The sequence below is a fragment of the Dermochelys coriacea genome, chromosome 8 (genome assembly GCF_009764565.3).
Source record: "Dermochelys coriacea isolate rDerCor1 chromosome 8, rDerCor1.pri.v4, whole genome shotgun sequence".
Taxonomy (NCBI): domain Eukaryota; kingdom Metazoa; phylum Chordata; order Testudines; family Dermochelyidae; genus Dermochelys; species Dermochelys coriacea.
The window spans coordinates 18,918,359-18,944,979 of NC_050075.1; the positions used below are offsets into that span (position 1 = coordinate 18,918,359).

The 26,621-nt window shown below is 44.1% G+C and overlaps 1 protein-coding gene across 9 annotated transcripts in view; it reads left to right on the plus strand.

Moving 5' to 3' along the window:
- Window positions 1-342: 342 nt before the first annotated feature.
- Window positions 343-26,621, plus strand: part of STK32A (serine/threonine kinase 32A) — a 101,590-nt gene continuing 75,311 nt past the window's right edge. The window contains exons 1-4 of one of the 9 annotated variants that reach the window (XM_043490658.1): window positions 499-636; window positions 2,377-2,428; window positions 2,557-3,729; window positions 14,467-14,641. In XM_043490658.1, the coding sequence (XP_043346593.1) occupies window positions 14,590-14,641 (52 nt within the window). In that variant the 5' untranslated portion in view covers window positions 499-636; window positions 2,377-2,428; window positions 2,557-3,729; window positions 14,467-14,589. Of the gene's footprint in view, window positions 637-2,376; window positions 2,429-2,556; window positions 3,730-5,736; window positions 5,875-8,162; window positions 8,210-8,305; window positions 8,896-14,466; window positions 14,642-15,742; window positions 16,965-26,621 lie in introns of those variants that run through there. The other 8 variants (XM_038414990.2, XM_043490659.1, XM_043490662.1 and 5 more) reach the window with 8 other exon arrangements.

Sequence of the window (26,621 nt, forward strand, 5' to 3'; positions counted from 1 at the left end):
ATTTGATATAAATGTATTGTAATAATTGCAGCGAAAAACCAACCAACCATAGTTTTAAATTGTTTATATTCAAAACAGCCATGGTCACTGAAACTCACTGCCAAAAGCTTTGAAAGGCCTTTATTCAGACCAAAGATCGGAGTGTTTGTTTTTGACATTGGCAGCATTTCACATGATCTGCTGAAGACAATGACTCCCTTATATCTTTTCAAACTCGGCCCTGTAGCCTCGGAGAAGGAAACTTCTTTCATGATTCAGGTTTTAAACAAATCTCATGTCTTGTGACTTTGAGGGCTCTTCAGAGAGAGAATAGATTATCTCTTTGTTTTTTCTGCATTGTTTAGTAACAAACGAGCATCTAATGGCCCAGATCACTCAGCAGCAGATAAACATTTTTATTTTTATTTTTTTGAAATACTGGGCTGGAGTAAATGGACATATCTCCATTGGAGTCAGTGGAGTTACACCAGCTGAGGAGTTGGCACAATGAGGGACCCCGGTCCTTGCTGTGGAATAACATACTCATGAGGATCAATCAGAGGCATTTGCTAGCAGATCTGCTGCTGTCTGAAGCTCACCAAAGTTGAGCTCTCTGGGACCAGCAAAGGGAACAGATTTCAGAGGCAGCCCATCCTGGTAGGTTTAAACCACAAGTAGCAGACATTGGAGTGATCAGTCACCACACTAGGTGACAATACTACTACTACTTGATTGAGATACCAGGTGTGTGTCGAGGGAAGGGTGTGTCTGGGAGCACTGGAACCAACTCGTGGATCTTTTCTTGTTCTTCAGGCAGCACAGGGTAACAAGTATACTTTGACAGGTTTCAGAGTAGCAGCCGTGTTAGTCTGTATTTGCAAAAAGAAAGGGAGTACTTGTGGCACCTTAGAGACTAACAAATTTATTAGAGCATAAGCTTTCGTGAGCTACAGCTCACTTCATCGGATGCATTTGGTGGAAAAAAATTTTGATCTCATTGATCCCTTGTGGCCAGTGAGAGAATAGCATTGTCAATTTCTGAAAGGAGACTGGATGAGATCTCCAGGAGTGGAAGAATAACAAAAGCAACATAGGATAGGACCTTTGTTCATAGGTGCACCCATGAGAAAAAAATGGGTGCTCAGCACCCACTGGCAGCCCCAAGGATCAGCTCCTCCCCCTCCCCCACAGTCCTGCCCACCACAATCAGCTGTTCAGTGGTGTGCCAGAGGCGCTGGGGGGAAGGGAGAGGAGCAGGGGCAGGAAGGGGGTGGAGATCAGGAAGGGGTAGAGGTGGGATCTTGGGGGAAAGGGTGAAGTGGGGGTGGGGCCTGGGGCAGAGTGGGGGGGTGTTGAGCACCCCTCAGGTTCTCAAGAAGTTGGCACCTCTGCCTTTGTTGCTCAGGGAGGAGCATTAAGAGAGGCTAAATGAAGGACTTATCTAGACACAGGTTAACATTCTTAAAATTTATTTGAGAATAAGCTTTTGTGAGCTACAGTTCACTTCATCGAATGCATCCGATGAAGTGAGCTGTAGCTCACAAAAGCTTATGCTCAAATAAATTTGTTAGTCTCTAAGGTGCCACAAGTACTCCTTTTCTTTTTTGCGAATACAGACTAACACGGCTGCTACTCTGAAACCTGTTCTTAAAATTGGTTAGGTAAATCTATTCTCTATGCTCTTCATGTCAGAGGTGGGGAGCATTCAAAACTCCAACTTTATTGGAAGTTGAAAACGCTGAGCATGTCTGAAAAATCAGGCCTTTGGGGCAGTAGGAAGGGTTGGCAGGTTTTCAGCAATACACTTAAAACCCCCCAGATATTTGGAAGAAATATCACATTAAACATCCATGACCCAACAATTGTGCTAAATGGGTTCAGTCTTGCAGGACCTGGAATTCCAGGATCGTCTTGTTTTACAGCATTTGGAATTTTTTAAAACATCAAGATTTTAATGGGGCAGCAACTTAATTTTGGACTCAGTCCTGCAAATCTTTAGGGTCATGTCTACACTGCAGGCAGTATGACAGCACAGCTGCAGCTATGCCACTGTAGTGCCACATCGTAGATGCTTCCATGGCAACAGAAGGGGTTTTTCCATCAATTTAGGTAATCCACTGAAGGGTCAAAATCCATTGCTGCTTATGTAATAACCTGATATATGGATTGGGTCAGCTCTTTTTACAAGGCCCAAAGTCCAGAGTTTGGTCAAGAGGTCAGAGGTCTAGCAAATAGTGATTAGCTAAGAGAAGCAGAATAAACAAAAGATAACCTTGCTTTTGCAAAGATAAGCCTGGTCAGCAAAAGGCCAGATGTTTGGAGCAATAATTGTGTCTTATTTAAAGTTGCAAACAGAACAAAGAGGCGCTGTTTTTGTTGTGTTCGTTTCTTTTGTAGGGAGATGTTCTTCCCACACACCAACTTTGCGTGTATGAAAGGGTTCAAGCATGTCAGTATAAGATATGGCCTTCTCCCTTTTCCAGAGACCAATGCCTGCCTTAAAAACACAAATGAGCAACTTGAAAGACTATCTTTATTGCCATATACGCTTCAACGTTTCTTTGCTTTTACCCCTAGATATGTACCCGTTGGACAAGCAGAGGAGTTGCTTCATTCCTATGGACCCCAAATTGAATTCAACATATACATATTTTATACTAATACATTTTATTGAAGTACTAATTAAATGTTGTTAACCTGAAACCATGGGCGGAGACATTATGTAACCTTTGACCATTGGCTACTGTGCTTATCTTGTCTTGCTGCTAGACTTGTCCAGGGTTTGGGGCTACCTACCCCGTTACTTTCCCCCACCCATGGAGAATCCATATAATCCATTGTAATTAATTCATTGACAGCGTCTCTGAGCCTGATAAGCAAAGTGATACTCCACCAGCGCTGTGCATAATAAACTCCTGTGCTTGACTTCTACACAATGTGGATTTATGTTCCTTTTTCCACCTCCCTCAGAGGTGGTAGATAGGTTGATGGAATATTTTTTCCATTGATCTAGCTGTGTCTACGCTGGGGTTTTTTCAGATTAATTATGGCGCTTCAGTGATTTAGCCAGGTTGATCTAAATTTAAGGATGAGCCAGGCCTTAAACTTTCCGATCATTTGAAACCCCAAATGTAGTTGCAGTTCTGTTAAAATCAAAGTACTAGCACAACATTACCAATATTTTAAAATAATCCTCTACAGCAGCAGCATGATCCTGAATGTTCAGCCCCTACATAGGGCCTGCAGGATTCATTTCACTAATCATTCTAACAGCCACTTTTTCAGCTGAAATGTGCCAGCTGTTTAACAGCACGGAGCAACTGTTACGCAAGCAGTTAGGGCAGGAGGTGGTGGGTACTATATCCCACTGAATCTGCAGAGATGGTTTGACATGGATAGTTGCCTGATTTGAGCAAGACACTGAAGTTAATACCACTACTCATTGCAAAAGAGTCATGGGATCTTTAATGACCACTGGGGTCAAGACCTTGTTTTTCCCTCCAGACTCTATTCCTTGTCTCCAGCGTTTCCTCCGTGGAGAAGGAAAGGGATCATGTGGCATACAATGTTGATCTGTTTTTTAAGTAACTGATCAAAATATAGGAGTAAGAAATTAGAGACTATTTTAAAAATAAAGTTTTCTGAAATTTATTTCATTTGCATCACTATCTTGTCTCCACGAGGGGGCCCCAGAGATCTCCAGAAAGGCTTCAGCGTCGCTTCTTTGTCCTTTAAATTCTTTGAAATAAGGTAAGAACTTAAAAGCAAATTTCTATTTTCTGTTTAGTGGTCGGTGCTCTCGTTAGTACTGTTTCCTTCCTTACAGTATTGCTTCCTCTTTGTAGGGAGTTTTAAATAGAGACAACGTGGTTCAATGGCTATGGGGCATTGCTGCTCAGGGGACTTGGGTTCCGTTCCCAGCTCTGCCACTGACCTGCTGTGGGGCCTTGAGCAAGTCTCTTCACCTCTTGGTGTCTTTGCTTTTTCTATAGAGGCAGTAAGCTCTTCGGGGCAGAGACTGTCATTGACACAGTGCCAAGCACGATGGGCCTGTAGGTGCCACTGTGGGTCAGATGTTACTGTTTCTGCCTGCATTTTCTTACCACTTTTGGGGCACGTTTTCCAAGTACCGTTGGGTTTGTATTTTGAGGTCAATGGAAGTTTGGGCAAGGCCTGGACTGCAGCTCGGGCACCATGGGTAGCAGTGCCATTATAAAACATCTACTGAGAGGCCTCTTCCATCAGCAGCTCATTTACCAGAGCCCAGGCTGTGACAGGGTTAGGGGCCAGTTCTGAGTGTTATCTGCTACACGTGAAAGACCAGAGCCTGTCTCCACTGCCTGGCCAAATAGCCAAGCTGGGCAAATGTGTGGCAGGGGGAGTGGGGTAGGATAAGAGGATCACTGAGGATAATGGAGGATACAGATCATTACCCTAGCCTGTCCATGCCCTAAACCCAACCCACCACACCCCTAACACACTGTCAGCAGAGGGTGCTTGACAGTAACAGTGAGTTAAATAACTGAGCTCTAGTGCTGGGGCTAGTCTTTTGGTGCAGAAAGTCCTGGGTTCTGTTCCCATTGATGAGTTCCTCCGGATGGGATCTGTCTAGTACATCGAATTATCTACTTTGGGGTAGAACTAATCAAAGAAATTTGAGATTTTTTTCAATAAGAAATAATACATTATTCGTGAACATTTTTGTGCAATAGGAGATCCTCTGTTTTCAGTCAAGGGGAAAGATTTCCAAAAGCACTTAATGACTCAGGTGCCTAAGTCCCTTACGGTATGTCTACACTGCAGCAGGAACACGCCTCCCAGCCCAGGTAGACAGACTTGGCTGTCAAGGTTCATGCTAACATGCTGAAAATAGCGGTGGAGACATGGCCATTCAGGCTGCTGCTCCAGCTCTCAAGCCCATCTGGCCTCCTAGAGAGCCCAGCCTGCAGCATCTACGCAGATACTTTTAGCATGCTACTTCAAGCCCCGTTAGCGTGTGTCTGTCTGGGCTGGGCGGCTCATCCCAGCTGCAGTGTAGACAAACCCTTAGGCAGTTTTCAAAATGTTACTCTATCTCTACTTTGGAGCCTTTGAACACAGTTGGATGAGTCTGGTGTATCCTTGTAGACAGGCATCCTTGGGGCACCCTGTGTGCCCAGACACAGCATTGCAGGGGACTTGGCCTCCAATATTCTCTCTGACAGCCATCTGCTCTGCTGGTCCCTTCTCTGGACTCCCTTCCCAGGTCTGCTGTGGTTCAGCCCTCTGACCAAGTCATGTACAGTTCAGTCCCCTTCCAGGGTTAATTAAAGGTCCAGCTCCAAGTCCAAAATCAAATACTCCAAACTAGTAGTTCTTGTGCCCCTCGGACTCTACCAACATCCTCTGTTTCTTCTCCGGCTGGATTCCTCAGCAGCCTCCCTTCCCCAGGGATTCTGACAGCTGATGGATACCCTGCTGGAGTTCTTCTCAGAACTGCCAGTTCTTCTGGCCCATCTGGGCTTTTCTTCTCCTCATAGGTCCTGGCTCCTCACACAGGAACCTACTCTGCTCCCTATGGTTCTCAGCCTGTCTCTTCCCAGAGGGTCCCTCCCCTTTTTCCTCCCTGCAGGGGCTCCTCCTCTCTGCTTGCTGCTCAGCTCTATTTAAAGTCTAGCTCCACCTCTTCCTGCCAGGAGGCAGTTAATCAATCGCACTCTGGGTGGGGAGCATGACTGATTGGGGTCAGTTTCTAATTAAGCCCCATTACACGCAGCTGGGGTCACTAATTAGCTCTTAGTTATCAGCTCATGAGAGAGGCTGAGGGTTAGTTGCTAGGTCATGGGCAAGGCCGAGCCCAGCTTGTCTCAAAGGGCCAGCTAGTCCATGACAATCCTGTTCCCCAGTTGAACAGAGGTGTGCCTGGTACATGTGCCTGCTACCTACATAGGCTGGGCTGGAAGAAGTTGCATGGGGTTGCGGAAATATATCAGGAGAGCTGCCTTTTCTGGTGTCCTGGCTTCTGGCTGCAGGCCTGGCCAGTGGCCTTGTTTTAATAGTTGATTGATGTTGTTTTACGGGACCATGAGAGCTGCAGTGAACAAACCTGGATCAATATTTATTTATTTTTGATTTACGAGAACAAACAAAACTGCATCCTGGTGTGGCCTTATGCCCCATATTCTTCATAGTAATATTATTATGATATGGTTATGGCAAAATGATGATGTATTTTATGTAAGATAGGCCATGTGAGATATCATTGAAAAGGTTATGATTCACTGAATATAATTATCCTATTTGTATGCATGTATCATTTTGGTATCTGAAGTTAAGAATATTGTCTATGCATCTATTACAAATGTGTTTATACCTGGGGAACTCCCACTAGACAGAATGCGATCAGTCTAGATGGCTGGCTGGGAAGGGCCGTTAGGGAGAACAATAGGTCTTAGAAGATGCTAATATCCCACCAGGGAGCCTTCCTGAGGATTACAAACAGCCTCTGACTCATGGCTGCTATGGCCCTACAGAGTCATGTGACCCATGGTACTAGACTCCATCATAGAATATCAATGTTTTTCCACTGAAAGGCGTGAGAACTAAAAAGTTGGAGACAAAAGGTTCCCACCATATGCAAAAGGTATTTAAGGCAGGGGAGTGACATCATTGAGGTTCTTCACTGACTCCCCAGCCAAAGGAGATGCTTGGAAACACCTGAGAAACAAGGACTGAACTGGGGGGAGAAGGGTTGAACCCCAGCTAGAGGAATTTCTAGCCTGGGAAAGGTTTAGCTGGGCTTTTTGCAGCTTGCCCTCAAGAATCTCTGCAAACTGTCTAAACCAACAATTAGGGTGAGAATTTGCGGGGGAGCAGAGCCACAGTTCCACCTTCTGTTCCTTTCTCCCTGCCCTGTTGGTGGTGAGCTGCCCTTGGTGGGTGGAGGAGGGACAAAGTGGTAGCAGGAGTGCAGGGGGCTGCAGTTTTGGCCTGCCCATGTGCAGTCTCTTATTCCCTTTCCCCCCCATTGCACAGTTGTGTAAAGTGTGTGTGGGGGGGGCATGATGATTCCTGTTGTGAAAAAATCTGCACCATATGCCGTGAGTGGGATCTCATTTTGGCTTCAGTAGTGGGTGGAGCTTGCTTGGATTTGGTTGAATTTGAGACTGTACCAGCACATGCAGTCTGACCTGAGAGGAAGGATAAGCCACTGGTTAGGGCATTAGCCAGAAACCTGGGTTCAATTCCCTGCTCTGCCAAAGACGTCTGTGTGGCCTTGGGCAAGCCACTTTGCCTTTCTGTGCCTCTGTTCCCATCTGTAAGACAGGGATAATAGCACTGCCCTACCTCATGGGGGTGTTGTGAGGAAAGTATGTTAAAGGTTGTGAGGTACTCAGAGACTAGGATGATGGGGGCCATATAAGTACCTACTAGAGATTACAACAGCCATAGTGGAGACAGGCATTCTCAGCTCGCTTCAAAGATGCACAGATAGGAGGGCAACCCAGCCCTTCTTCTGCGAGGCAAAACCACTATATTATTAGTGCAACTATTTATTATTTATATTCATGAGTGTTGGAAGCACCATGGTGTGTCTGCTTCTTGACAGGAATCTTTAACACACGGATTTAGCTAGACAGTTAGGAAGAAGATAAGTAAATTGGGCTTGATCCTGCAAGGTGCTGAACGCTTTGGCCCTGATCCAGCAAAGCACTTAAGCATCTGCTTAACTCTAAATTTATAAATCATCCCATTGACGGCAATGGGGATTACCCACATCCTTGAAGTTAAGCATGTATTTAAGAGCTTTGCTGGGTTGAAGACATGGTGCTCAGCACCTTGCAGGATCGAGCCCTTTCTGCAGAGAGGAAGGCAGGGGGCAATTGCCTGTTTTGTAAAGAGAAAGAGTGCATGGGTCAGGGAAATTCAGCCTAGGTCAGTGATCCTGATCACCCCTCCCTTCATGTGATTTTTAAATCAGTAGCAGAATGTATAACCTCGCATCTCTAAAGCACTGTTCCAAACAAAGACAGTCCTGTTTTCATCACAAGTTGGGGGTGGGGGAATCCTGCCTAGAAGTAGCAGAGTGATCAGAAAAGATTGTCTTTGCCCTTGACCTGTGAAATGTCTCATTATGGGATCTCTGAAAAGTGCTGATCTGTTAAGTGTTTAAGCGACACAATGTGCCTTCAATGCTTCTGCAGTTGGAGAACCGGTGCCAATCTGATCAGCATTAACTACAGTTGCAGAGGTTTGCCACATCCTAGAGCTATCACTTTGCCTTACCTCACTAATAACACTCCCCATTTATTCCACTCTCCCCCCTCCCACCTTACTTCCTCCCTTGTGTCAGTGTGTGCATGCATTTGCATGTCTTTTTATCCTGCTCTCTGGTGTATTTTGTCTCTTGTGACTGCTGCAGGCTCCTCCTGCAATCTGCAAAGGGAAACTTCCCTGCAATAGGCTTGGCTCTTCCTCTCTGATCCCAAGTCCACTTGCCTCAAACTAAGACTCCCCAGAAAGGAAACGTGGCTCCCTCCCTTCCCCCCATCTATCCAAACTGCACAGCAGTGCAGTGCCCACAGCTGCTATTTTTCCTGAGCTGCAACTTCAGGTTGTTGCTGACCAACTCCTGGCTACTATTTCAGTCTCTTTGCTGCTTTCTCCCCTCTCTCAAGGTAGGTGGTTTCTTTTTTTTTTTGACTCCCTAAGATCTCTCACCAGTAACTGCATCATCCCCTTACTGAACAGCTTTCAGCATGATTTTAAGTCCTTGGGGGGAGGGGGAGCGACAGTGTAATAGTTGGCTAGTGCTTTGAATGTTTACATTTTGCAGCAATATATTAGTCACTTTCTGGAATATTGCAGATGTCTCAAAGCGTGGAAGCTGCAAAGGAAGAATGCTAAAGGAACAATGGCTCAGGATCAGAAGCAAAGGTGATTCAAAGTAAAGTCTGTTCCTTTCTGAACTTTCTTCTCTGTGACTAAGTGTTTGCAAGGGGGCTCAGAATACTGTGTAATTTCTTTGGGGAAGGAACTTAGGGTAGTCAATGGTCCATGTAGTCCTGTATCACAGTTGTGGGGGTAGTGTCCAGTACTGGATGCTTCAGAGGAACGTGTGAAAAACCCCTTATTTGTAATTAGATGATAACGTACCCCTGGAGAAGTTTTCTTCTACCCCCATGCACAGTGGTTGGCTTATGTTCTGATGGATGTGTGTTTATAACCTTTTTTGAATGACTGTTCTAGCTAGTGTAACTGTGGCTATTCTTATTATTCATATACATCTCTAAACCAGTTCTTAATCCTACGGGGCTCTTGCTCCATTGTAGAGGATGTGCTACTTGCACTGTGAGATTAAACCCCTTGAGGCAATTATTAAATAGATGTGCCTTTCCTCTTTCTTTTAATGGCTATGGATAAAATAGCTGGTCATTAGAGAGAAAACAAAGGAGACAGGACAATGAGTCTGCAGGTGCTTTGATGTCAACCCTCCCCTGTCTCCCCTCCCCCAATCCAAGTGAGGGCTTCCCATTCGTATAAACATGCTGATGACCAGTGCTACTCTTAACAAGGCATAGGATGTACTGGTCATTAGAGCCTTTGCCATTCTGTTAATGGAACAGGTTTCAGAGTAGCAGCCGTGTTAGTCTGTATTCGCAAAAAGAAAAGGAGTACTTCCGATGAAGTGAGCTGTAGCTCACGAAAGCTTATGCTCAAATAAATTTGTTAGTCTCTAAGGTGCCACAAGTACTCCTTTTCTTTTTGTTAATGGAACAGTGAATGATTCGATCATGAAGGCTAATGCCAACCTAAAGCATTAGCATACCTCTAGGTCTAGGGAAAGACCAATGGCTGATTTTCACAGTTAAGCAATGCTTGGTGAATTTAAAAAGGGAAACAGCAAAAAGTGCAGAAGGATTATCCTCTCATAGGACGGCTTTATTTTAAATAAATTACAGCCAAGTCTCCCATTTTACCCCAAACATCCTCTCTGAAGCCAGCTTAACTGAAAGCAAGACCTGTGTCCCTCTGGATAGGTCCTGCAGAGGTACTGCCAAGATGTAAATGAAAAAGCTATGAACTCCAGTACAACAAGTACTCTCAAAGGATATGGCAACAGATCTCTAACAGGTTTCAGAATAGCAGCTGTGTTAGTCTGTATTCGCAAAAAAGAAAAGGAGTACTTGTGGTACCGTAGAGACTAACAAATTTATTTGAGCATAAGCTTTCGTGAGCTACAGCTCACTTCATCGGATGCATCTAACCTCTAACGGTTGCTGGTGATGGCTATGCTACAATGTGAAGGCATCACTATGGGATCCTGTTTTATGGCCATTTTCACAACATAATGTCATATAGGCTGCGTTTTGAGTTTATTAGTAGACGTGAAGTACCTATCCTCACTGCAGCCTTTTACTGTAGTAAGAGCAAAACATCCTTCTGATCTTGTTCGCTCAAAGAGTAAGTTCTGTAGGGGGAAAAGAGTTGCCCTTGGGGATATGTTAAAGGTCTGGAGTGGTTCCTCAGCCTCAGTTCAAAGGCAGCAGCAGAAATCATGCTCTGATTTGTTTTATTATTGGAGATGTTTTCAGCCCTGTGAAATGAGCACTTGGGGTTCAGAGGTTTTTTTTAATAGTTCGCATCATTTTTAGCCTTTTGTAAAAAAGCAAACTTCCTCGCTCTTTGCTAGGGAAAGTGAGCTCTGAGCGAGAGCTCAATTGCAGCAGTTCAAATGAATTGCCGTTAGCTTGAACTTATAAAATGCCATGGAGATGGGAAGCATTGTGGGCCTGATGCTGCATGGTGCGAGAATCCCCTGTGAGGTACTGAGTGCTCTAAACTCCTGTTAACATCATGGGGAAGTGAGGATGCTGAACCTCTCTTATTGGTACTCAGCACCTCACAGGATCAGCCTCTCCTAAATTGCTGATGGTGATTAGTTTGTAGTAGTACAGTATCAGTGATGAATGCATGTCCTATGCTGTAATAATTTTACTTCAGAAAGGGAAATAAAATATATTTTAGAAAAAGTACTATTAACTGCCAGATTTAATTACCCTTACTGACATTAAATGATACCTTTCTCGGCAAGTCATCCTGTGGAGGCCAGTGAGATTACTCATAGAGTAAAGCACTCTTTGACATGAGTAAGGTTATTGGAATCTGGCTTTAAGGTCAAAGATGAACCCAAATCAAATCTCCGGCTACAAAGGGGAGGAGTGGGTTTGAATCCAATTGCAGATCCAGGTCTGAATTGCACAAATCGCCGGTTTCTTTAGAGTGGGTTGAATCCATCCCCTAGAACTGACACCTCCAACTCCGAACTTCAGAATGTTAGAAATCCCAAACCAAAATGAGTGGCTTGGGCCCATGAGACTTAAAGACTTGCTTAACTTTTGACTTCAAGGGGACTTCAGCACATTCTTAGCTTTAACCTTTCCTGACTCAGGGTCTGAGGCTGGCTGAGAGTTTGTGCTATTGCATCTCTAAGCTTTGGAAACAGAAACAAAAACAAAAGTTAGCGAGAAGAACTGAAGTGTGAAGCTGCAGGGAAAATGGAAGGGGGCAGGAAAGAGGATGGGATGGTGAGAGGTGAGCTAGCATGTTTGTTTATGTGAGAGAGAACTCACAGCCAGGAGGGAGTCAAAAGCTTAGTCAGAGGAGACAAACCACATGGGTCAAGGTCAGAGGAGCTGGTTGCCCTTCTTTCTCTGTTTCAAATATCTTTATTGATTTGAAGATGAATAAAACAAGCCCCACTCCCACAATCAAGCCTCACTCATGAAGCCAGTCTTGGAAAGAAACCTCCTCTGTGTTTCTCTGTCCCTGTGTGTGTAGCATTCATCTCACTCTGTTCTGTAGTCTCCTTTCCAAGCTGCATATGATCAGCACCCTCTTCCCACCTTGTTGCGTCTGCTCCTGCACCACAGCGCTGCCTGGCTCTGCTCAGTTTTCTGCCATGATCCCTGGATAATGAAGATGTCACAATTTTCCAGAGTTCCACATTCCATTTGGCCTTGTATGCGTTTCATACTACGATTGGCATTTTTGGCCAACTTCATCTTTTTTTATTTTAAGCAGCGTTTGCAACCAATCCATTTTGCTGCTCCATCTGTCTTCTTTCCCCCCCTCACTCTCTCCCCACATGACTTCCTTTCTAACTTCATAGCGATTTTCATCTGTCCAAAGAAGACCACATGAATAAAATGTTAACCATTTTAGCATTTGATCCAGCAGTCCTTACTCGGATACAAGTCCCATTGACCTACCATGGCAGTTCTGAATGAGTAAGGACTTCAGGTTCATATCCATAATCTTTCCTTCGACCTCTGTGTATTGTGTTTTAATGATCCTTCCTTTTTTATGTTGCAATACTGAGAGTTTTGCCACTTTTAATTAAATCATGTTGCTTGCTGAATCAACCTGTTAGTTCTGCTTACAGAGGGTAGTTCCCATTTTTTTAATTAGCTTGCGTTCTACCCTTAAATGGTCACGGAAAAATCTAAATCGCCTGCAAAGCCTTCCTTGTAGGGTTGAAGCCCTCCCACCCATGGATGGACCTGTACACTGTTTTTCTCTCATTTTAATCTCTAATACCTGAGGCCCTATCTACCTATGACAGGGAATAAGCGCGCGCTGTGTGTGTGTAGCTTGAGGTGCTTATATAAAAATAAGCCTATGTTAATGGTCTATATGTAAACAAGTAAAGGATGAGCTGTCCAGTAGGTGAGTTATAACATCATCTGTGGTCCATCCCGTCACCCTGGAACTTTCGTTGTCTGCAGTGGGAATTCTGGCTACCAAAAGAATAATGAATTGAGTTCCTAATGATTACAGTAGAGGGTCTGAGACTCAGGACTCCTGGGTTTTGTTCCTGGCCCTGCATCTAGCTTCCTGTGTGATTTTTTTAGGCAAATGGCCTAAACGTTCTGTGCCTTAGTTTCCCATCTGTAAAATACATGGAGAGGTTTATGATGAACAATTAATATTTGCAAAGAATGTGAGGTCAGGGTGTGAGGTTCTATGAAGATTTAAAGTAGGATTATTCATTAAGATAGCGTTTTCTATTACCCCCCCCCATACACACACTCACACCCTTAAGTAACAGACATAACAGAATTGGAGCTACAGAAGATAAATATGAATAAGTTAAAATATTTCTGTGAAGGAAGTTGAAAGAATAATTTCTTTGGCATTCGTAAATAGTCAGTAATGGATGACCATGCCCACAGTAAATTTATGTGACATTCATAATTAGTTAGTGATGGATAGCCATGCCCACTGTAATTGAAAATCAAATTTTACAGTGGATTTATTAAGGGTAAAGGAAAATCTGTAACCTTATATAATTCCTAAACTGAGTATATCATTTGCCATGAGCTGATTTGCAATTTCCTCTAATTTATTCATTAATTGAAGGAATTTTATTATTTTTTAGAAGGTTCTTTTAACTCTCTGGTTTGACACAGACAGCTGTGAGTATTTGCTATCTGAGCTGTGTTGGCTAGTTGGGACTGGTCAGACAGGTGACTTGGTATTATTTCTGTTCCCGTGGTTGAATTGAGAATGTCATTACTTCCAGTTTGTCTTCTCACTCCTGGTAACTTAAAACGCATGACTTTGAAATTCAGTTCCCATGAACTTTCACGCAGTAAAACTTGATTGCATGAAGGTGTGTGGGAAGCAAATACCTGAGGCATGGCTGAAGCAAATTCATTGAGGGCCAGATTCTGATTCCCTACTCGCATTACTCAGAGCCCTAAAAATGCACAGTGATTATTTGTGAAATTGTTTTTAGTGTTCACTCAGCCCCACCCAGTCTTTCCTGTGCCATAAAGTTCTTTATTTCGTTCTCTTTCACACATGCTATTAGATTGCATTTTCAGTAAACACTATATAGAGGCAAGGATCTTACATTTTTTTATATGTAAGAACCCAGTGTTACAACTTACCTCCCTGGCATAGTAATGTACACAGCCAGCAGACTTGGAATAATATCATGTTAAAGAGACTGTGGGCCTGATCCTGCACTCCCAGTGCACTGTCAAATCCTACTGTAGTCAATGGAAATTTGAGGTACTTGGGGCGTATAGCATGAAGCCTGTGTAACATGATTATTAAGGTTTATATGCAAACTTAACTTTCATTTGGGGCCCAGTTGTGCAACCCTTACTCATGGTGATGAGCATCTACCCTTGTGAGGAGACTAAGTGAAGTCAATGGAACTACTCCTGAGTGTGAGGGCTCGGCAGTAGAAGGGACGCACAGTTGGATCCTTGATGTCTACTCCTCTGGGTTTGTAGAGCGCTTAGCACAATGGGGCCCTGATCTTGATTAGTTGTGAGGGACTGCTGATTAAGAATAATAATGATGTTCTTCTCCTTTCTGAGACTCACTTGGTTTCAACATCATACGTTAACAGCCTGGCAATCGTGTGGCGACGAATTTGCAATGTTCCTTTGTCTGTGACAATGACGGCGAGTTGCTTCTTTTCTCTTTCCCCAGGTTCTACACATAAAAAGGTCCACAGATCTTCTGAGGGAGTGCTAGATGGTAATGCTAACCTCAGCGCTATGCATCCCAGGCTGGTGATGTAACTGCACGAGAGAACTTTGGGCAAACTTCACCATGGGCGCAAACACCTCCAGCAAGCCACCAGTCTTTGATGAAAATGAAGAGGGTAAGAGCACTTTTTTACTGTTCTGTTTAAACAGCATAGATGGTCCCTATGTGTATTCCACAGGTGGAATGTGCACCAGGCACCACGCTTTCTTGTGAGCAGTGTCCATTGTCCTGCACCTGTGCTGCAGCTCTCCTTGGGCTTCCACCCCTGGGCATAAAGGGCGGTGCGGGCCGACATCCCTCGAGTTCCTTCTTACCACCGCATGGTCTGGGTTGGAATCTTCAGTGGCCTCAGCTCCGTTTTATTGTGTCATTCCTGTAAGAATTGCATAGAGTTCATTTTTTAGTAGTTTTGTAGTATAGCATAGTTAGATAGCATTTTTTCCCCTGCCCAGGGACTTCCCCCACCACCACGAAGTCTGGCATTATGCCCAGAGTCCTCAGGTTCAAAAACTGTGTATCCTGCCCTCAAATCTTATCTGTGAGTGACTAACATGCCTGGGTGATGCTCACATTTCTGCCAAATGCAGCATCTGTCTCTCTTCTTCCCCCAGAACTCTTGAGGGTCAGGAACTGAGACTCAGAAAACACCTCATAGAGAAGGCAGTAAGCCCAGTCAGATCTGGGCTGGGGACCCTCCCCTATACATTGCCTGCTTGTTGAGGCTAGTGCCCTCTGTGCATGAGCTCAGGAATGGAGGCTAATCCTGTTAAGCCTAAAGAGATGGCTTCAGAGGAGAGAAAGGGGCACTCTCATAGACATAAGGACAAGTTATCTATGTCTAAGATTGCCTGGAAAAGAAGGGATCCTTCCCTGACCCTATCAGACTCAGGAAAGCCAGCACACCTGGGTGCTAAGGTCTTAGGCCCAACTAAATCTTTTCAACAAGAAAAGGAGGCGTCCAAGGGTATGTATCAAACAGTTCCAAAACCGGCTCTGGTGGTGAAGACTCAGGATCGACAACTCCTGGTGCTTCCATCCACTTTGGGTACCTCGGCTGTACTAATAGCAACATGGCCCTGGTGGGAACTGACTGCCATGGTGACCAGAGAGTCCCAGCTCAGTCAGCTCCACCAGTGGACTCTCCTCATACTCCAGGACAGTCGGAGACATACATTTCTCCGGAAGACATATTTACCCTCCTCATTCGCATTCACAGATCCTACTGGGTCCTTGTATATTCTGGGATGTTACACCAGAGGAGGAGTCTGCCACAAGGAGACGGAGTCATTCTCCCATTCCACCCACTAGCCTTGAAGCACAGTCCTCAGTATTGTTGATCCTGCTGGTGATGATCAGGCCTTTGCTTCCAATCAGTCGGAGGCTCCACAGGATTCTTTGCAGCACTGAGGAGAGGTGGCCCCAGACAGAAGTGCTAGAAGATGAGGGTTCCAATCTCCAACCAGACACAACTGGCCAAGGGACAGGTGGTACCCTCCCTCCATTAGTGGATCCATCTTATTGTCAATATTGGGGATCATGGGACCCCTACCCCAGACACCCAGGCTCAATGCACAAATCCTGCTTGCCATTGCCTGGCCATATGCAACCATGGAGTATTTGGAGGAGGAAGAAGGATCTGACAGTTCCGATGGTTCCAGGATCAATCCCATCATTATTACTGGATGAGGCAGCTTCTCCATCTCTGCTGGATGACTTTAAACAATACTAAGAGTTCATGCACAGGGTAATGGCAGAGCTACAAATCCTGCTGGAGGAAACTCAGGGTCCTCAGCACAGCTTACTAGACATTCTGCAGCCCTCCCGTCCCACAGTGTCCTTCCCCATCAACAAGGTCATCATGGATCTAGCAAAGGCGGTCTGGCACAACCCTGCTTCTTGTGCTCCCACTCCTCAGAGGGCTAAGAAGTGCTACTTTGTCTCATCCCAGGGGGAAGAGTTCTTGTTTTCTCACCCTCTGTCAAACTCCCTGGTGGTGCAGGGGCTACAAAGCGGCCCAAGCAAGAGCACTCAAAGGCTACTTCCTCTGATAAGGGATACAAGAGATTCAGCCTTCTAGGAAAAAAGGTCTTCTCTTCCACCTTCCTCCAGTTCAGGCTCTTTAATTATCAGGCTGTCAATAACCTCAATTTTCAATGGGATAGATAAGTTCAACCATGAACAAGACACCTAGAGTGAAATGAGACTCTGAGATCTACAAAACAGCCCCTGTTCTGTAATTGCTGATCACCCAAACTTACTGGATAAGCAAAGACCATTCATGCCTTCTGACTGCACACACCAGCTATGACTTCACTTGCCTTTCCCAACTACCAAATGGCTTATAATGCCCACCCTGAGGGTGGCATTTGAAGAGTGACCCTTCCCTTGGGAGCCAGTGGTTTTGAGAAGTTCCAGGAGAATCCCCTGGTGATTTGAGGGTGAGAACTGCAGGGTTTTGGAAATGGTAAGAGAGCTTCTTGTGGAGTTGGCAATCATGAGGAGTGCTGGAGTTGCCAATTGTGAGCAGTGCTGGTTCGAAGGGTGGTGGGAAAACAACTTGAGGACTGGGCGTTTCCCTGCCTGCCTGCTTTGGGCTTGGTGGGAAAGCTGCTTCAGAGGTGTCACCATCATCGTTGGAGGTTCTTGATAACTTTGCACTTCCAGGCCACTGTACTAGTTGTCACCATGAAACTAGAGCTCAGGGTTGGTGTTCTAGAACATGAGCATGCATTATCACAATATTAGCTCTGAGAGATAGTTGTCTTGGTGCTGCTATGATTATAGATGCAGCCTTTCAAATATTGTTCCATAAACTTACTTCCTGATGCACAGCGAGAGTCAGTTTATTAACTGCCATATATGCTTCCACATGGCTGCACTAAATACAATACATAAATAAATACAATTCATAAAATACAGGTGACACATCATATAAGCTACTGGCCTAAACATATAAATACTGGTCAAATACTGAAAGATCACAGTACTTAATCATTAAAATGCTCAGTTTATCCTAGCAAACTTTGACTTCCACAGGAAGTTTTCAGTTTAGTTCAGCATTTTATGAAATATATTTGATATTTATCAGTTGCAAAATGAAATCTTTGAAGTGCCTTTTCGATAACATTCACAATAACCTTTCATATTCTTTATGCATGATGAAAGACAGCAAAATATTAAAAATACTGGAATGGTTGGAACAATTTTGTTTACTCGTTGCTCAGACAAGGGGTAGAGAAGGAACAGGAAACTACATACAAACTGGTGTCCAATCAGCAGCCTGCTGCTAGTCATCTGATCCCACTGAGTCAGCAGGTACAGCATCTGGTTGCAGGGCCGTAACTGTGATTCCCTTATCTGCTTTCACAGTGTGGTGGCAGCTCTCGCTCTGTAACCTTATGGGCCTGGGTTGGAGCTCTGTGGAGGCTGTCAAAGGATGAAGTGTTATGAGGGTAGCGTGCCCTGGTCTCGGGTGAAGGGAGCTCCTGCAGCCAGAACTCCCTTTTCTGGTTATCAGGAATGGTGTTGATGGGCTGTACTGTACGCTCAGATGGGCATTCCTTAGCTAGCCAGAGAAATAGGGAGCAGCGGTGTGTGCTGGAGCCCAAGCAGAAACCAGTGCTACCCCCAAGTCTATTTCAGGCCTGTGCCTCAGAGCACAATCTACCATTCAAAGACCAAATTCACGAAGTAACAGAAAACAGGTCTGGGCCCTGGCCACTGCAGGGCTCTGAGTCTCTCTTCACCTCCCTGAAAAGGATACAGCCCTTCCTTTAGTCCCCTGCTGAACCTGTCAGGCAAGCAGTCCTTAGCCCTTTCCAGCGGTTTCACCTTGCCACAGTGGGAAATGGGGAGCTGGGGAATACTGGCCTGCCTTGCTGCACAGCAATAGGGCAGAATGCCTGCCTGGCTCTCCGGAGAGCACTAGGAGAGGAACGTTGGTTGTACACCAGCTAACGTGCCCTGGATTCAAGGACATAGAGCTGCCTAGGGGCCTGCCAGCTCCTAAGCATGCTTGTTGCAGTGCACAATGCACCCCAAGTGCTGACATGCTGTTCCTTTTTAAAGCAAGAGCAATTACACATAGCCGTGTATTCCCCTCCACTATCCTGAGCCATCCTTCCCTGATTCTGCAGCCCCAGTTCATGGCTGCTACCATGCCATTCCCCTACCTTCTGTTTGCCGTGCTCTAAGACAGGATTTCACTCCCTGAGCTCGCTCAGGGAGTGGATTTATGATGATGTCCTCCAAATGTTATGAAGTCTGATACACCACTTTCATTATTGCTTACCGGATTGCTGGTCTCATAATAAATGCTGAGTAAGTACACAGACAACAGTAACCTGCACTTGGGCTAGACTGGCTGCTGGCCTCACTCCCTGATTATTATTAAACTGCTGTTGATTATTTTGCATTAAAGTAATTGGGAAAAAATGGAAGACAAACTCCATTTTGAGATTCTCCTGGAGGTCGCACCTCTTATTGCTGTACATTCGAATGCTCAGTATTGGCCTCAGTCATAAATAACTGCCAGCATTGACTCAGCAGTATAGGTGGCTGATTTTCACTTTTCCCCTGGCCTTCCTTGGAGTGGCATGGCTGGGAGATTGTTGGTGACAAAGAGACTTATCACATCAGCAGGGTCTCATTCATTTCCCATGGATTTGACACGCCTTGCATAACATCAGAGCCATTTGGCTTTGCTGATGGACACTTTTATTAACTGAAAATTAAATACATTGGTAAGAGACGTAGTACTCTCTGTAAAGCAACTGTCCTAGCTGCCATTAATCTTTCAGGACAGGTGCTTTCCTGTGAGAGGAGCATTGGTGTTTGTCTGGAATGTGGCTGGTTGTAATGGATGAAAGCTGACAGGGCATTCAGCTTAGATGTGTAGATCTGTTATATGGCAAATGGAGTTGGGTTTTTCCAGATGTGAAGCACTGTTGCCACATGCCGTGCAGGGGTCAGAAAGTTCAGTGAATTTGATATGTATGTTAGTAATTACTTTCTTTTCATCTGTAGACAAGAGAAAAGCATTTTCAATCGTTAATGTCCCATCTCGAAGGGTTAAATCAGTGGTTTTCAAACTTTTATACTGGTGACCCCTTTCACATAGCAAGTCTCTGAGTGCGACCCCCCCCTTATAAAGTAAAAACACTTTTTTATATATTTAATTCCACTATAAATGCTGGAGGCAAAGCGGGGTTTGGGGTTGAGGCTGACAGCTTGTGACCCCCAATATAATATCCTCGATACCCCCCCTGAGGAGTCCTGACCCCCAGTTTGAGAACCCCTGGGTTAAATATACTAGAACTATTCATAAACACTGTGACGGATGGGAGACATGGCAGAAAGCTAAGGATTTCCCTGCTTAGGGGAGGATTTTCCAGGCATAGGCCCCAATTCAGAAAAACACTTAAGTATGTGCTAAAATCTTTTCCTATTCAGGAAAGCATTTAAAGTATGTGCTTATTCCCATTGAACTCCATGGGATTGAAGCACTTGCTGAAAGTTAAGCATGTGAATAAATGCTTTCCTGATCAGGAAAGCTTTCACAGCTTTAATTCACACTGGAATGGCAAATCAAAAGTACCACTGCTATGGTGTGAGTTGAGGGAGCATAACTTAAAAGATAACGTTATACTCTTTGCAGGCAGATTCTGATCATGCTACAACCTTCGCAGCATCATCATCATAAATGTGCACGTGCATAACCATTCATTCAAAACTCTCAAAGTACTTTCCATGTGATATTATTTCCATTATACAGTCCGTAAAAATGAAGCACAAAGAAGATAAATGATTTGCCCAGATTCACATAATATCTGATCCTATGCCCATTGGAGTCAGTGACAATGATTCCATTGACTTCAGCAAGTGCAAGTCTATAATGAGCCAATGGCCGATTCAGAAATAGAGCCAAGGTACCCTTCCTGTCTCCTAGCCAGCTCTCATGTCCAGGGCATCTCACTGCCTCTCTTAAAGTGAACTGAAAATTCCTCCTCCAGATGTGGACTCGAATAGGGACTGTGGCATGGACACTTTTAAAATCATTATCCCTATATGGGATGGTCTGTCTCAAACAGCTGATTGTAAAAACCTGTGCTTTTATTTCCCCCCAAGTAAAACAGGTTGGATATTTTGTGCTGGGCAGTGTCTTTTATTACATTTTCTAGTTAAATCTATTTTTTTTACGATCATAAGCTCTTTGGGGGGAGGGACAGTCTCTTCCATTTGATTTGTGCAGTGCCAAGGACAATGGTGTCCTGATCCTGATTGTGATTTATGGGCACTACCACAATACAAATAGATGATAATGGTAATACTTAATGCCAAGTGCAGATAGTTGTTTGACAATCTGCATGAATCCCATAAGTCTAATGTTCATATAAAATAAGCATTCAAAACTATCTTTAAATGAAGAGAATATCAGAGCTACTAGTTGTCAGGTTAACTCATGCTTGATCATGTTATTTAAAAGGAGTTATTTTTATTAGTTGGTTCTTGTTTTCACTAAGTCTCATTGAGGACCTGATCTTCAGCCTACTGAAGCCAATAGAAAGACAAAAGGGCTTTGGATTGCCTTATTGCGGTAACCTTTGTTCTACCTCCTCCCATAGTCTCTGTGCTGTTTGTTAATCTTAAAATCATGGAGATGTAGCATCACCACTTCTGTGTTGTAAGTCCTTGGCAGGCACTGTGTGTTTGTGCTGTAAAGGGCCCAGCAACTTTGGGGCATTATAAAAAAAATATATATATATTTTCCTTGAAGTCATTAGGAGCTCAAGGTGCGGAGGAAATCAGCATCTCACAGTATTGGGTCCTAATTGCATCTGCACATCAAGTAATTGCTTGCTCAAATATATTCTCCTGCAAATGTTGTTGGGCTCAGTTAACAGGAGAGCTGTTGAAAGACCCTGAATGTCAATTGCATGATAAATTACTCTTGGCAAGTACTTAGATCCAATGACTTGCCTATAAATTGTATTTATCTACTTTATTTAAGGACAGATTCCATCACCCTTACTTACACACCAGAGTACTCTGTGAGTAGTTACCTTGATTTCAGTAGGTCTGTTTCTGGAGCAATGTACTACTCAGTATGAGTAAGAGTGGCAGAATCTGGCTCTCAGTGATTTGTCGGGCACTTATCACAACTGTAGGAAAGTGATTCTTATAACACAGAGGTTCTCAAACTTTCATTGTGTGGCCCATGCCTTAATACAGACAACATCTCATGGACACTTCCCCTCTCATTTCTGATCTTATGGACTGTCTCTTCCCTATTTCCAATCTTCCAATCCCTGTATTAGCTATGGCCTTTACTGCCATGGACAAGTGATATTAGGAAAGCACTTAATATATGCTTTGGGACTCTTAATGCCACAAAATGTCAATGTCATTTTTTGCAATAATATACACCCCCATTAAAATGCGTGTTGAATTACATTGTTAACTGGGCTATGCAGCGGTTCTGATTGCATACATAGATTGAGAAACTGAGTATGCAGATGGACTTTTAGATGTGCTGCTGGCTGTATGTTCAAGCAGGTACCCGACATATTCATTGCCAGCATAAATAAGGTGCACAATTATGCATGCATTTTTTTCCCATGCACCTAATTTTGAAAATCACTCCATAAATGTTCAGTCCAAGGCATGGCTGAACCAAAAAATAGGTACACTGAATGCAGTTTCACAGAGTAGGAGATCATCGAGATGTAGGATAACCCCAAGCAAACTAAGATAGAGATGAGGAATAAGGAGAAACACTGAATTCAGGGCAAAAACTCAAACTAATGGATTTAAGGATGAATCATTCATCATTTTACAACATTGACATTTTATGTGGGTAGCAAACGATGGCCTGATATCCAGCCCTGCACTCTAGGAAGATTAAAAATGGATAGTGTGACACTAGGCCCCATATTCTTCATAGAGGTAGTGTTATGATATGAATATGGCATAATTAAGATGTGTTTTATGCCAGTTGGGTCTTGAGATATCATTGGAAAGGTGATGATTTACTGAATATGATTCTTATTTGTATGCTGTGACAAATACCACCCCTTGCCTCTGTTCTTGGGGTGTCAGTGGCCTCACTGGTGGCCCAGGAAGGTGGTGAAGGAGGGAATCGGTCTGGGTTTGCTTCTCACTCTGAGCCCCAGCCCCTCTCAACCCCTGTGGGTTCTTACTCTCTTCCCCTTGTGTGGGGTACCTGCAGTCCTTAGATGCTGGGGAAGGGAGTGTCCCTCCCCTACTGGGCAGGAGCCCCCTCACTTTGGTTCTCTAGTTTTCGAAGTCTCACAGCACACCTCTAAGCTCTAGTCCTCTCCTCTTCCTCTATATGCCTGAAGCAGGGGGTTTTATTAGGTTCCTAACAGGGCCTTTAACTGCAGGTGCTCCAATTAACCTGCAGCCACCTTCCCTAGTCTACAGGGAACCACACCTTAATTAGCCTTGATTTTATGTATTTGCCCTCTAGCACTCTCCCACTGCTCCCTGGCCTGCCTCTATCACAATGCATGTATCATTCTTGTATCCAAAGCTAGGAATATTGACTGTGTATCAATCACAAAAGTGTTTTGCATCTGAGGAACGCCCACCAGATAAAATGCAATCAGCCTGGATGGGCTGTTAGGGAGAACAATAGGACTTTGAATTTACTAATCTCCCACCTTACTGAGAAGCTTCCTGGGATACTGCTTTGACTCTGCAGGGCCATGTGATCATGTCACCTGGTACTGGATCCCATCTTGGCCTACTAGTACTTTTCAACTAATAGGGAGTGGGGACCAAACTGGGGGAAACAAAGGATTCCTGCCATATGTAAATCCTATTTAAGGCAGGGAAATGAGTTAATCTTGGTCATCCATTCTTCACTGAATCCCCACCCAGGATGACAGCGGAGAACATCTAAGGCAGTGGCTCTCTCTTTTGTACTGGTGACCCCTTTCACATAGCAAGCCTCTGAATGTGAGCCCCGCCTTATAAATTAAAAACACTTTTTTATATATTTAACAGCATTATAAATGCTGGAGGCAAAGTGGGGTTTAGGGTGGAGGTTGACAGCTCGCAACCCCCCCATGTAATAATCTCGCAACCCCTCTGAGGGATCCCAACCCCAGTTTGAGAACCTGTGATCTAAGGCCTTGTCTACACTGCCACTTTATAGCTCTGAAACTTTCTCACTCTGGGGTGTGAAAAAACACCCCCCTGAGTGATGCAAGTTTCAGCGCTGTAAAGTGACAGTGTAGACAGTGCTACAGCACTGGTAACTGTGTTCCTGGTGCTGGTAGCTACTCCCCTCGTGGGGGTGGGTTTCTTAGAGCGCTTTAACGTTGGTAGTGAAGACATACACTAAGAAACAAGGACTTGGGCGGGGAGGAGCTGAGCCCAGGCTGGAAAAGGTGTCTGGCTTGTGAAAGAAATGCCTAAAACAGCATTTAGGGTGAGAAATTACTACTTGTAACCAGTTTCTTTAATATATTGAGCTTCGTTTGTTTTATTTGCTCTGTAATCTGCTTTGATCTGTTTGCTAACCTTTATAATCACTTAAAATCTATCATTTATAGTGAATAAACTTGTTTTTGTTTTCTGTAAACTTATTTGTGCAATTCATAACTGGGAAGCAAAAAGCTGTGCACATCTTCCTCCACATCGAGGGAGGGGGTGATTTTCATGAGTGTACTCTATACAGATTTCTGTGCAGTGCAAGACAATACAGTTTTGGGTTTACACTCCAGAGGGGGTGTGTACTTGAGTGCTGGGCAATTCCTGAGCTGTCTTCCCACAGAGAGCTGATCTCAGTGTCTGTGTCTTTCTGCAGCTGGGTGTGGCCCTACCTCTGTGTGTGCTAGAGGAGGATTGAGGGCTTGGTTTAGCAGGACAGGGTGAGGGAGCCCAGGCTGGTGGAACAGGTGGGCTCATTGGTACCCCAATATATCAGGTGGCACCCTGAAATGGGGGGCAGCCTATCACAGAAGGATGGATAATTACTGGTACCTAGATTGATCACTCCCATAGTCCCTGGGGAGATTTGGAAAAGCATGTTGCTGGGAGTGGACAAGAAGTCAGCAGAGAGTTAGAGAGGAAGGGATTTGGCTGGGAGATTGTTTTATAGTGTAGGGAACCCTTAGTGAAGATCATTAACTACTGTTCAGTCACTATTGGAGAGAGGAATGTTACATACTTTGTACTTCTGGAGAGAGGAGCATTACGTACTTTGACCTGACATCAGGCACTGATCGTTGGACAAATATTGGAAATGTTGGACAAATATTATATTCCTGAATCATCATCATTCTAAAAGCATCAACTAACTGTAAAGGTAGATGATAGTCAAATATTTAAAAGGTTTCTGGATGGAGTTCTTTTAAAACAAGGCCATTTTTTATTGAGCTAGTGGGTGGAGGGAAGGGGGTTTGATTTGTTTGTGTTTTGTGTTGTTTAACTAATGGGTACATTCAGAAGAAACCTGTCTGTTTCTATCTTTAGAAACAGCTCATTCTGTACATTGGCCTAAATATCATTAATAATGTATCTCTTGGTACTGCTAGCTGACAACATCAGGGATAAATGTCAATTAATACCTGGTGCCAGATACCAAGACGTTTAAAGAAGAAAGATGTTGGTGACCCCATGAATAAATTAAAATGGTAGTTTGAAAGACTTTTACTAGGACGTTCATTTTGTGTGCTCAGTAGCCTGGCAAGTTCCATGTTCGTTGATCAGCAATTAGCGCAGGACTTGGAGTACATATTTCTGGGACTTGCTTGGGGGAAGGCACTGTCTCTTGTTTTTGGCACCTAGCACAACAGGAATCTGATCCTGACCAAGCCTCCTGGGGCTAATGTAATATAAATATTATACATATGTAACAGATCTGAATCTGACTCTACAATCTCATCACTTTCTGTACTGCACCAAGCAGACTCACTGCTCAGCTGATGATAAAATAATGTGAATTGTTCCTTACTTGGGTCTATAGTACAGTAAGAGTCCCATTGTCAAGCCACAGTGACAAACCAGTATTGTGCATGACTTTTACTCTCACTCCAGTAACCCGTATCATTTTATCATCGTAATATCTTCATGGGTTTTTTATTTTGCTTTTAACAGCACCCAGGGATCCATTGTGCTGGAAAGGGCATTCTGTAAATAACTTGGTTAATAATGGGGAGGATTTTCTATTCTGATAATTCCTAAGGAGTAATCAGAATTCCTTAATGGCTTCTCTCTTCTGGGGTTTCATTCACAAAGGGATCTTTTTAATATTTCCTGTATGATGGAATGTGCATTTGTCAAACGGTGACACATAACAATACATCGTTACTCCCGTTATTCAGGAAATAAACATCTAATTTGTAAGAACGATGTGAGTATAAATAACATGCATCCAAATGCATGCCCCTATAGAGTTGTATCTCCTTGTGCAGTCATTTAACAGAGTTTCTGTATTGTGTTAGTTCAATATTTAATTATTCTAAAAGGTCTTTAGTTTTGCTAAGAATAAGAGTGTCTTGAGAATACCCACCCAGTCAAAATGATGAATTTTGCAGAACAGAGACGTGAAGTCACTAGACTGGGGCTCCAGAGAGCGGGGTGTAGTTCCCTGGTCTGCTACAACCTTCCTGTGTGACCTTGAACAAGTCACTTAGGGCATGTCTATACTGCAGCTGGGAGTCTCTAGCTCTCAGCCTAGGTCCACAGGCTTGTGGTAGCAGGGCTCACACCCGATCCCCCAGGCTTAAGAGCCTGAGCTCCAGCCCAAGTCGCAATGTTTACACAGCTATTTTTAGCATGCTAGTGCAAACCCCACTAACACAAGATTGTGTACCTGGTGTGGACTGTATTGTACTATGTGTATTTTTAGTACCTAGCACAATGGGCCCTTACCTCAGTTGGGGTCTCTAGGCACTACTGTATTACACGTAAATAATGAAAATCCCTCCCTGTTTCCAAGCCCACCCATTCCTTGGCCTCTCTGCTAAAACTTCGAACACATAGGTTGGTTATTTCCAATTGTAGGGGTGTTTTTTGTCATGTATGTCACGGGTTGGATCACAGAAACCCTCTTGGGAACTACCAAC